This window comes from Conger conger, chromosome 14 (assembly GCF_963514075.1).
Source record: "Conger conger chromosome 14, fConCon1.1, whole genome shotgun sequence".
Lineage (NCBI taxonomy): Eukaryota > Metazoa > Chordata > Actinopteri > Anguilliformes > Congridae > Conger > Conger conger.
The window spans coordinates 6,687,263-6,700,054 of NC_083773.1; the positions used below are offsets into that span (position 1 = coordinate 6,687,263).

General features: G+C 44.6%; 2 protein-coding genes across 2 annotated transcripts; both read left to right on the top strand.

Annotated features, from left to right (window-relative positions):
* Positions 1 to 738: 738 nt before the first annotated feature.
* Positions 739 to 2,680, top strand: LOC133110489 (adenosine receptor A3-like). The gene is made up of 2 exons (XM_061220646.1): positions 739 to 1,070; positions 1,946 to 2,680. The coding sequence occupies exons 1-2, from the start codon at positions 739 to 741 to the stop codon at positions 2,613 to 2,615; spliced, it is 1,002 nt and encodes a 333-aa protein (XP_061076630.1). The 3' UTR covers positions 2,616 to 2,680.
* A 5,162-nt stretch (positions 2,681 to 7,842) lies between these two features.
* Positions 7,843 to 11,584, top strand: LOC133109299 (adenosine receptor A3-like). Its single transcript, XM_061218558.1, has 2 exons — positions 7,843 to 8,274; positions 9,567 to 11,584. The coding sequence occupies exons 1-2, from the start codon at positions 7,943 to 7,945 to the stop codon at positions 10,249 to 10,251; spliced, it is 1,017 nt and encodes a 338-aa protein (XP_061074542.1). The 5' UTR covers positions 7,843 to 7,942; the 3' UTR covers positions 10,252 to 11,584.
* Positions 11,585 to 12,792: the final 1,208 nt, after the last annotated feature.

Genomic DNA, 12,792 nt, shown 5'->3' on the forward strand with positions numbered 1-12,792 from the left:
GTGCAGACAATTAGCTTGAGAGCAGAATGCGAATGGAAATCAGGTGTGGAGGATTGACAAGTTAACAAGATAATTAGTAATCGTTAGTGATAAACCTATCCTGCCCTAGCATTAGTAAATTAGTAAATGACATGCACAAGAAACGTAAGGTAAACATTAGAATGTTAGTATTACCCAATCCTGACCTAATGTTTGTAGATTAGTAAGGAGACACAGGGAAATTAAACAATTAGGGAAGCGTGAGCGACAGCAAAGGAGAGAGAGAAAGCATGAACGCAAGGTTTGCGGAAAGACACGAAAGAGTGTATGCTAATCAATAAAAATTGAAATGATTTGCACATAGCTTTGGTGATATTTAAATCAGACTTAGATACAGATATATACTTACTGTACAAGTTTTACTTCTGCAAAGTAAAATGCAAGTATATTATCTGGGATTCAGTTCTAAAAAGGCATACTTTATTTATGTATTTTAAACAATGATCAAAGTTTACTGCGGGAAAGTGAAGTGGACATTTAGTTAACTGCCATGCAGATGAACTGTTCTCATTCATGTGAGGAAATTGAGAGAACATTCAAGCCTTTTACAATCAAAGATCTCCATCTAACCCAATGTTCTGTAGAGCTTCCTCAAACCCAAATGAGCTTTCAGCTGCAGATAATGTGCAGAGACTCACTTCCTCCGTAGCTTTGGTAGAAGAAGGACCTCTCTCTCTCTCTCTCTCTCTCTCTCTGCAAATGGCTGATGAGGTGGGCTCCCTGTACACGGCGCTGGAGGTGCTGATCGCCATGGCGTGTTGCCTGGGCAACCTCTTGGCGATCTGGGCCGTGTGGGCCAGCAGGTCTCTACGACAGCCCACGTTCTGCTTCGTGGTGTCGCTGGCGGGGGCAGACTTCCTGGTGGGAGCTCTGGCGATCCCCATGGCGGTGCTGGTAGACGGCAGGTTGATGACCTCGTTCCACAGCTGCCTGTTCCTCAGCTGCATGGTGCTCCTGCTGATCCAGGCCTCCGTGCTGATGCTCCTGGCCATCGCTGTGGACCGACACCTGAGAGTAAAGATCCCACTCAGGTGAACCTACACTGCAGACATACACCTTATCTATCTTTACTTTAACTTTACACCCTATCCATCCAACTGTGCCTTTACACCAAGCCGGCAAGCACGGGATTGTTTGGGTTTCTCTTGATATTTCTTCCCATTGTGGGGTTTTTTTCTCCACTGTTTGAGGGTTTTTCTCCCCAATGGGGATATTTTACCTCATGTACGTATTTTGGGGCTCTGCACTCTCAGAAATAAAGTGACAGTGGAGGTACATTTTTGTTCTTCAAGGATCTAATGTCTAAACTGTGCCATGAAAGTACACTAATGTTAAAATAATGAGTACATTTTCCAAGCAAAAGAGGTACAGATTCCTTATATATTGCAGGCAAATGGCACAATTTTATGTACCTATAGGGTGCCATCTCAGCGACAAGCATTTGTACCTTTTTAGGCACTTTTCATGCCTGTTTATTAGATAGTACACTGAGGAAGCAGTAGTTAGTAGTCTAAGGTCCTGAACGTACTTGTCCCTGGGTTTGAATTGCACTTACTTATACGTCCCTCTGGATAATAGCGTCTGCTAAATACCTTTAATGCATTATATAGGGGCGGCCTGTAGCGTAGTGGTTAAGGTAAATTACTGGGACACCCAAGGTCGTGGGTTCTAATCTCGGTGTAGCCACAATAAGATCTGCACAGCCGTTGGGCCCTTGAGCAAGGCCCGTAACCCTGCATTGCTCCAGGGGAAGATTGTCTCCTGCTTAGTCGAATCAACTGTACGTCGCTCTGGATAAGAGCGTCTGCCAAATGCCAATAATGTAATAATGTAATAATGTAATGTAGTTATGTGTCCATTTCAGACGCAACCAACATCTCATGTCAGATTCCCCTGCATTTTTCAGATACAAGCGGAGCGTCACACAGAAGCGGTCCTGGACGGCGGTGGCGGTGTGCTGGCTGCTGGCCTTCGTCCTCGGCCTCACACCAATGTTCGGCTGGTACAACCACCAGACCCTGTCCGAGATGGAGAGCACCAACTCTACCACCCTCGTCTGCCGCTTTGTGGCCGTCATCCCCATGACCTTCCTGGTCTACTTCCAGTTCTTCGGGTGCATACTGCTCCCGCTGCTGGTGATGTGGGGCCTGTACGCCCACCTCTTCTACACCATCTCCAAGCGGCTGCAGAAGAGCCACTCCACGTGCTCCCAGTCCCACGCCTACTACGCCAAAGAGCGCAAACTCGCCAAGTCCCTGGTGTTGGTCCTGGTCCTGTTTGCCGTTGGTTGGCTGCCACTGTGTATCATGAACTGTGTGACAGTCTTTGGCGGTAATGTCCCTCTGGTCGCCATATACATTGGGATCCTCTTGACGCACGCTAACTCCGCCATCAATCCGGTCGTGTACGCTTTCAAGGTGCCCAAGCTCAGGAAAGCCTACCTGCAGGCCTGGAGGAAGTGCACCCCTTGCTGCCGATGGGGGGTATCGCATAGCACTGAGAGCAAGGAGAGCAGCAGCGCCGTCAGAAGCCGGAATAAACTGGATTATTCTGAAAGTAGTCTACAAACCACCTAATTGTGCCCTCATAGTTTCACCAAAAAGTAATTCTGCTTACTGTTAATTGAATTACAATTTTCTTCACAAACACACTTTAACAAGTTCAGGGTTTTACGTTTTGTACATGACTACGTACAGAAGATTCTGTTTTCTGATTTCCTGCATTAACTGTCTACCCAAGCCTTTATATCAAATGTAGATAATGAAGCTTGTTGAGCAAATTAAGACTTCAGATGCAAAAACCTCTAAGTTCACCTGACATCTTTTGTTTGAAATGAGCAAGTTTTATTATCTTTGTATGTTCAGGTTCACTGATTTCACTTCAATTGCAATTAAAATGTTATTTATCACTGAATAAAATGTCATATTTTCCAAAAATGTTACTTTATTCAATGAATTATTTAATCAAATTTGTTTGCCTTTTGCTGCAAAACCCTCTATGTCCATCTGTGCTTTTTTTCGCAGAAACCTCCAAGTCCACCTGTTTGGACAAGGCATAGGAAACTGTTGAAAAATCACCAACGACGCAACAGGAAACATTATGAATGATGAAAGCAGAATTTAAAACGGATGAAACAAGGAAATTTCCATGAATGCACCAAAGTTTTATAGATGACAGTGTATGATCCCTAGCCCCCAAAAGTGTCCAAATCTGTGACTTTTTAATCCATATGTGCCCGGATTATGTTGAAAATGTACTTTGCTCGATCCAATAAACAACATTGACAAGTAAGAGCATCACATCAGGTTCTGGCTTAAAGAAGACTCTTATCTTTTGCAGCAGAATATCATGGGTTAAGTTTGGTATAACCCTTAAGTTTGCTGACAACGCAGACATACACCGATTAAAACCACAACAATAAAACCACCTGTTTAAACCAGTTTTTCATGATTAAAAATCCTTTAAACTGTACAAAATAAGTTCTCAGCGAAGTAACAGTTGAGTGTCTTAATGGGCCTTTGTAAGAATAAAGTTTGTAGGAAATGTATTGTGCACTGATAAACAACAGATAAGATGCATAATGTGGCTGAGTGTCAAACTCAAGTCCTGGAGGACCTCAGTGTCTACAGTTTTAACTCCAGTCCTGGAGGGCCGCAGTGTCTGCAGGTTTAACTCCAGTCCTAGAGGGCCGCAGTGTCTGCAGGTTTAACTCCAGTCCTGGAGGGAGCGCTGTGCCTGCAGGTTTAACTCCAGTCCTGGAGGGGGCGCTGTGCCTGCAGGTTTAACTCCAGTCCTGGAGGGGCCGCTGTGCCTGCAGGTTTAACTCCAGTCCTGGAGGGGCCGCTGTGCCTGCAGGTTTAACTCCAGTCCTGGAGGGGCCGCTGTGCCTGCAGGTTTAACTCCAGTCCTGGAGGGGCCGCTGTGCCTGCAGGTTTAACTCCAGTCCTGGAGGGGGCGCTGTGCCTGCAGGTTTAACTCCAGTCCTGGAGGGGCCGCTGTGCCTGCAGGTTTAACTCCAGTCCTGGAGGGGGCGCTGTGCCTGCAGGTTTAACTCCAGTCCTGGAGGGGCCGCTGTGCCTGCAGGTTTAACTCCAGTCCTGGAGGGGCCGCTGTGCCTGCAGGTTTAACTCCAGTCCTGGAGGGGGCGCTGTGCCTGCAGGTTTAACTCCAGTCCTGGAGAGTCGCAGTGTCTGCAGGTTTAACTCCAGTCCTGGAGGGGCCGCTGTGCCTGCAGGTTTAACTCCAGTCCTGGAGGGGCCGCTGTGCCTGCAGGTTTAACTCCAGTCCTGGAGGGCCACCAAGTGATGACATAAGTCAGAATTCTGATCCCCGTCAGTGTCACCAGAGTCAGACCCACCTCCACATGCAGGCAGATCATCCCTGGACCGAAGGGAGAGACCGAAAGGTAAAACTGTGTATTCGTAAAAAAAAACGCTGCAATGGGCAAAGTGAAGATAGATGCCTACATGGAAAAAGGCATCTTTCAGATTGATGTGAACCGTATTGAATGTGAATTCACTTCTTGCTGCATGATTGGTTAGACATGGGTCCGTTTCTGCTTTGTGATTAGCTGTTTGTGCGTTATTTTCTACAAGGTTGTCAGTCCAAACAAAGATCTCTATCGACATAGCGAACATTCATTATTTTCATATTTACGAAAAGTTATACAGGTATATCTTTGTCGTTTTAGCCCTAGGCAGACACCTGTATGGGAAATTACCTGGAGATACTCTGGACATTGAATGTGGGGAATGCATTCAGAACATCATCTCCCAAGCTCTCTGGGTGTTGAGAGGGGAGTCTCGGGTTGGACACAGGAAAATAAACTGGTGCAAAATACCCAAATCATTGCTTTGCTTGAGCAAACTGATATACAGAGATATAAGCAGGCTCCAGCCTGCTTGTTTAATATGTGCCTTCTTCCTGCTACAGGAAATACATACAGTGGTGTGAAAAATTGTTTGCCCCCTTCCTGATTTCTTATTTTTTTGCATGTTTGTCACACTTAAATGTTTCAGATCATCAAACAAATTTAAATATTAGTCAAAGACAACACAAGTAAACACAAAATGCAGTTTTTAAATGAAGGTTTTTATTATTAAGGGAGAAAAAAAAATCCAAACCTACATGAAAAAGTGATTGCCCCCCCTGTTAAAACATAACTTAACTAGAGTTCAATTTCTCTAGCCACAGGCCTGATTACTGCCACACCTGTTCTCAATCAAGAAATCACTTAAATAGGACCTGCCTGACAAAGTGAAGTAGACCAAATGATCCTTAAAAGCTACACATCATGCCGAGATCTAAAGAAATTCAGGAACAAATGAGACAGAAAGTAATTGAGATCTATCAGTCTGGAAAAGGTTATAAAGCCATTTCTAAAGCTTTGGGACTCCAGCGAACCACAGTGAGAGCCATTATCCACAAATGGCGAAAACATGGAACAGTGGTGAACCTTCCCAGGAGTGGCCGGCCGACCAAAATTACCCCAAGAGCGCAGCGACGACTCATCCAAGAGGTCACAAAAGACCCCACAACAACATCCAAAGAACTGCAGGCCTCACTTGCCTCAGTTAAGGTCAGTGTTCATGACTCCACCATAAGAAAGAGACTGGGCAAAAATGGCCTGCATGGCAGAGTTCCAAGACGAAAACCACTGCTGAGCAAAAAGAACATTAAGGCTTGTCTCAATTTTGCCAGAAAACAACTTGATGTTCCCCAAGACTTTTGGGAAAATACTCTGTGGTCTGACGAGACAAAAGTTGAACTTTTTGGAAGGTGTGTGTCCCATTACATCTGGCGTAAAAGTAACATTTCAGAAAAAGAACATCATACCAACAGTAAAATATGGTGGTGGTAGTGTGATGGTCTGGGGCTGTTTTGCTGCTTCAGGACCTGGAAGACTTACATTTACATTTTACATTTTAGTCATTTGGCAGACGCTTTTAATCCAAAGCGACTTACAAGTGCATAGGTTCTACCACAAGTCAAAGCATCACATCCAGAACTAGGAAAATACACCTGGACTGCTGTTCTAAACATATAGTCGTCATCATAAGTGCAATATTTTTTTTTTTTTTTTTTTTTTTTTTTTTGGGGGGGGGTTAGACAGGGATAGGGGTATCAGAAGGGGGGGGCGGGGTAAATCAGGAGGGAGGACTAAGGTAGAGTTTGAAGAGGTGTGTTTTGAGTCTGCGTCGAAATAGGGGGAGGGATTCTGCTGTCCTGACAGTGGTAGGCAAGTCATTCCACCACTGAGGAACCAGAACGGAAAACAGGCGTGAACGTGCAGCTCGACCGCCAGGTGCCCGTAGAGAGGGAACCGTAAGGCGACCAGAGCTGGCAGACCGGAGTGGTCTAGCTGGGGAGTAGGGAGTGATCAGGGATTGTATGTAATGTGGGGCAGTCCCCTTAGCAGCCTGAAATGCCAACACTAGGGTTGGAGCCTATCCCAGCATACATTGGGCGAAAGGCAGGAATACACCCAGGACAGGTCGCCAGTCCATCGCAGGGCACTCACACACTCATACCCACGGGCAATTTAGACTCTCCAATCAGCCTAACCTGCATGTCTTTGGACTGTGGGAGGAAACCGGAGTAAGACCTCCTTGCTGTGAGGCGGCAGTGCTACCCACTGCACCATCCGTGCCGCCCTTGCAGGCCAATCGCAAATCACAACATCGCCCTGCGTGAAGCTGCGGAACTAAACCGCCTGCGGTTTTCTTGCTACAAAGGGAAGCAGATCGATTTTCAAAAACATGGATCTGTGTCCAAGGGCGTGGCTTTTGATTGACGATTGCTTGTCACAGTGAATGATGAGTGGAACGATGAATGGCAAACGTGCTGGTGATGAACATTAAAATCCGCCTTTGTTCTCATCAAATAAACGCCGCATTAATGACATCGCATGTGGCATTTTGTTAATTAATGTGTTGAGTTTGCGTGCAATATTGTGGTTTGTTCATTCACGTGTTGAGCTCACATCCTATTCTGCGTGGTCATTTGATAATGTGGCACGTAATAGCTTCCATAAGCAACACCTTCCTTACCCACCTCATAAGAGGCATTTAAAGAAGTTCTTAGTGTTAAGGGTTTTTTGGGGAACACACCCCTGAACTTCCTCCTGCTTTAGTTCACTTTTTAAAGCCAAGAAGCACAAAATGGTTTGGCAATCACCCACACGTGCGATTGTACTGATTGAGCAAAATAAGTGAAACTTTTCATTGCATTGTCCAAAGTCCATTGCAACAGCCTACTGAGGTCATATAGCATCTAGATTTTTCATTTCCCGGAGATTTAGTTCACAGACTGAAATATAAATACTTTTCAAAAGATTTAACCAAGGGTATGTGACCATATTTAATACTTTTTTTTTTAATACAAAAAAATGTACATCAAAGTAAATTGAAAGCAACTTCTGCAAACTAAAATAAAAGTATATTATCTGATATTAAGTTCTGAAAAAGTACACTATGGGCCAGTTTTTCCGACACAGATCAAGCTTAATTCTGGACTACCTTGAGCTTTGTACGGAGAATCTCTATTAGAGAGTTAATAATTAGGCTTAATCTGTGTCAACTGACCCTTTTGGAAAGTGAAGTGAAAGTGCACATGGGATTTAGATCAGAAACAGTGTATTTAAGTCATTATTATAAACCTCTTTTTTGTATCATTTGTATCTAGAACATTCTTAAGCCCTATGTCACAACTTTATTACTACAATGAAGTTCTCAGAATACACGGCAGGAAATTACACGATGTACAAACCAATCGAAGACCCAAGATCTGACACACTCCTGTTCTGCAGAACTTCCTTAAACCCCAATAACCTTTCAGCAGCAGACAGTGTGCAGAGGCTCACTTGCTGAGCAGCTCAAGAAGAACAGGAACTCTCTCTCTCAAAATGACTGATAATATGGACATCGTGTATGTATCGCTGGAGGCGGTGGTAGCCGTGTTGTGTTGCCTGGGCAACCTCTTGGCGATCTGGGCCGTGTGGACCAGCGGGTCTCTACGACATCCCACGTTCTGCTTCGTGGCATCGCTGGCGGGGGCCGACTTCCTGGTGGGGATTCTGGGGATCCCCCTGACCGTGCTGGTGGATGGCAAGGTGATTACCTCGTTCCACGGCTGCCTGTTCCTCTGCTGCTCGTTGAACATGCTAAACCAGGCCTCCGTGCTGCTGCTCCTGGCCATCGCCGTGGACCGACACCTGAGAGTGAAGATCCCGCTCAGGTGAGCCTATACCTCACAACTACACCTCATCCACCCTGCTGCACCTTCACACCTCATCCACCCTGCTGCACCTTCACCCCTCACCAGCCGGCGGAGGATGGGCTCCCCCCTCTATAGTTGGGTTTCTCTTGATATTTCTTCCCATCGTGGAGTTTTTTCTCTCAACTGCTTGAGGGTTTTTCTCCCAATGGGGAGATTTTACCTTGTGTATTTTTATTTATTCATTTATTTATTTATTTGGGGTGGGGTGGGGGTGTCTGGCATGGTGTCCGCCCTTTCCCTTCATGTTACTGCTGTTACTCTGTAAAGCGTCTTTGTGACAGTCTTCTGTAAAGAGTGCTGTAAAAATAAAATAGAACTGAATCCATCAGGTGGGTCAATGCCTTAGGGGTCCATTCAGCTCCAGAACACACCCGATCCTTAACCCTTTAAATGCATAAGAACAAAAATACTGTACGTGATTACAATGTTCTTAACTGAATGGAGGTCGCTGTTCATTTCGACTGACCCAGATCCCTTCCCGTGATGCCGCTTTTGTGGCAATATTTACTCCACCTGTTTGCGTCCTTAAATTGCTTCTCTCTATGCTATTTTTTCACTGGTGGTTTTGATTGGGACATTCTAACTGTATACTCGTAATTTGATGACGCACAGGAACTTGCGAAAAAAGGAACTTGCATACTCATCCAGTGAACTCATGGTCAGCATTCTGGCATCCCATCGCATACTAATATAAGTAGCAGTATGTATAATGGGGTACAGCATGTAGTCTAGTAGCCACAGTGCATGACTGGGACAGGGAAGGTTGGTGGTTCAATCCCCAGTGTAGCCACAATAATATCTGTGCAGCTGTTGGGCCCTTGAGCAAGGCCATATTGCTACAGGGGGGACTGCACCCCACTTAGCCAAATAAAATATAAGTCGCTTTGGATAAAAGCGTCAGCCGAATAACAAATTAGTAAACAGCACATATTTTGAGGTCGCAGTAAAGAGCAGCCTGTTTTGAACCCGGCCATCATCTCATTGCAGATCCTATTTGTCCAAAGACGTGCAACGTTTTGACACAGCCTTGCCAAAAGTTCAAAATTAACCACAATGAGACATACCTTCAAGTTGTTTTGGCATGGGTGGCTTTCCGTAGGTACCAATCAGCTCATCGGGAGTGATTGGGGGAAGAGTGTGGTCTTGCTCTGGGACACTTCGACACACCCATGGTGGGGGAATGAACCAGTGACCCTCCGACTGCCTGAGCTAACGTCACCCTAAAGACTCGCCTGCGTTTTTTTTTTCAGATACAAGCGGAGCGTCACGCAGAAGCGGTCGGGTGCGGCGGTGGCGCTGTGCTGGCTGCTGGCCTTCGTCCTGGGCTTTCCGCCGATGTTCGGCTGGTACAACCGCCAGACCCTGTCCGAGATGGAGAGCTCCAACGCCACCACCCTCGTCTGCCGCTTCGTGAACGTCATCCCCCTGTCCTTCCTGGCCTACTTCCAGTTCTTCGGGTGCATACTGCTCCCGCTGCTGGTGATGTGGGGCCTGTACGCCCACCTCTTCTACACCATCTCCAAGCGGCTGCAGAAGAGCCAGTCCACGTGCTCCCAGTCCCACGCCTACTACGCCAAAGAGCGCAAACTCGCCAAGTCCCTGGTGTTGGTCCTGGTCCTCTTCGCCATGGGCTGGCTGCCGCTGTGCCTTATTAACAGCGTTTTGGCCTTCGGTGTTCACGTCCCGCTGGTCGTCATCTACGTGGGGGTCTTCCTGACGCAGGCGAACTCCGCCATCAACCCGATCGTGTACGCTTTCAAGGTGCCCAAGCTCAGGAAAGCCTACCTGCAGGCCTGGAGGAAGTGCACCCCCTGCTGTCAGCGGGAGGTAGCGCAGAGCACTGAGAGCAAGGAGAGCAGCAGCGCCGTCAGAAACAACAGGGTGGCAAAATCCACGGAAGATTCTTGCGATAAACTGGATTATTCTGAAACCTAGGCCTGACCTGACCTAGTTGTGCCCGCGTAGCTTCATCAATAAGCCATTCTGCTTAATGTGATTTGTCAGCAACATTTTAGAATGTGGGTAGGATTCGATCAGCATTAGTCCTGAACTTTGACAAACAAAATCAAGAAAGAGGCTTTGACACTTTGGTGAGTTCGGGAATCGCTGAAATGAACTTGCTAAATTGAATTTGCCAAGATAAATTCCGACATCCGACAGTTTACAATTAAAGAGCTCTGTTTTACCATAAAGTGCTGGTGAACTGCAGAAATATACATGTTTCCAGTCAGTAAACAAAGTAAAAGTTCAGAGTTAAAAAGAAGTGTGAAAAGAAATGAATTGTGCATTGACAAACAACATATAACATGCTAAATGTGAGTGGGTGTCAATCTGTGTTTAACTCCATTCCTGGAGGGCTGCAATTTATATTTATAAATGAAATATGTCCTGAATGCAAAAAACTAAATCTCAAATTATTGCTTGTTTTGTTGGTCTAATTTTACCGTAACGTTGGTTGATGTTATCCTTGCCAACCTTGAGCTTGTTAATCTCTCAGCAGTTTTTACTGTCAGTTACAATTGGCTCAGGCAGCAAGCGCAGTCGTCTGGCAGTCGGAGGGTTGCCGTTTCGATCCCCCGCCCTAACCCCTAAATGCTCCTGACGAGCTGGTTGGCACCTTGCATGGCAGCCAATCGCTGTTGGTGTGTGAGTGTGTGTATGAATGGGTGAATGAGGAGCATTAATTGTACAGTGCTTTGTATAAAGGTGCTGTATAAATCCCAACCGTTTCCCATTTGCCATTTACAATTGTTATACCGCACTGCCACCACTAGGAGGGGCAAGAGGCACTGACACTGCCATTGCAGTCTAACTATTGTGTGATATTCAACTGATGTAATCATACTAAAACAGCGGCGGTAAGAATACACTATGCACTTATTTAGGCCTAATCGTAATGAATTAATAGGGTATGCATGGTTAATGCTCAAGCTGATTGTCCCATCAGCAATGAGTTACAATGAGTTTTTTTTATCTTACATTCTATTTCAAAGAAAGCTTTTTTCTTCATTTCTGTTCTACCAGTCTGAGTTTTATCTCTGTCTGGCAGTTATGATAATTTGTATGGCAGTTATTTAAAGAATTCTCTACGTGACTATGTTCACAATTACATTGTGGTTATAACGGTTTACCCTGACACAGAAATCTTTGCAAGGAAGTTTCCATCTGTGTCATATTTCTGTTTCACTCACGATATGCACGTCTGAATGTAGAAATGTAGCTTTCTGCGTTAAGATTATTTTTTTTATAAAAATGGTCGAAAGGTCAATGAATTTGTGGACAGTTCATCTTTCCTACCGGACAACCTTACTGAGAGCAAAGTTTCAGATTAAAGTTATTTCATTAACACCCACTAGGTGGCGACTCTAACACATAAAGTGAGATGAAAACATGAACAGAGGGTCTATTACAATTATTACAAAAGCACATTTTGATGGCCAAATACTCTCAAGTTCTGAACTGTATAGCCAGTGGATTTCAATTCAACACTGTTTACCATGTGACAGTGTGCAACAACTGCATAATAAAAAATAAAGCATATATATATATAAATTTATTGAAAAAAACAGTCAAGTGTAAGCCATAAATATAAGACCACTTCATTTTGAATTAGTCATTTTTTTCTCTTTCTCATGCTGTATTTACAATATGTTACATTGTTTACTGGAGTATTAATTTGAAATACAGTATTGCTGAAATATATACTATACATTTAATAATTATATGATATAAAATAAAATATAAATAATGTATCGAGATCAGTTCCTCCAGTCTGTAAGTATTCAGCAGAAATGAAAATTTCTCAGTTGTTTTTTTTTTTTTTTTAAAGATTCCCCCTAGAGAGATATAGTTCTCAGGGTTGTTGCATTCCAATGCTCTCAATATTCAAACCGAAAGCACGCCCCGGTATCAGGCACATATTTCAAAGCATTTGCTTGTTAATCGAGCTGTTCAGAGTACGTTATCAGTTTGTGCACGGTCCAGCGGCTCACCACACAGAGTTCTGTAATAAAATATACGCCGCACAGGGTCACTGAACTCGAGTTTAGCGCTTATCTACTTTCCCATTTTCTCAGGAACAGTTTGCTAAATTTATCAAGCCACAACTTTATCTTTATTAGTTTTCCATACGACCGTGTTTCTGTTTGCGCTGCCGTGTCCTCGTTTAGCCCGCCGACCTCTGTTTGTGTCGAAAGAGTGCGGTCAACTAGAGCACCACAAGCCAAAAAACACGCTACGACGCGTACCACTTCTTCTACGGATCTGTTACCATGGCGACCGTGGCCTAATAATGGCTAATGTTGAATCATTGACAGGTAATAGAATAGAAACATAGATTATAATTTTTTTTTTTAAAGAATGTTTTTCATTTTCCTGTTTTCTTCCCCAGGGAATGAGTTCAGTTTAAATGTTTATTTTCCAGGGAAGTCCTGGTGTAAAATCCAGCTATGACCAGCTTGAAATGACCATCGACTC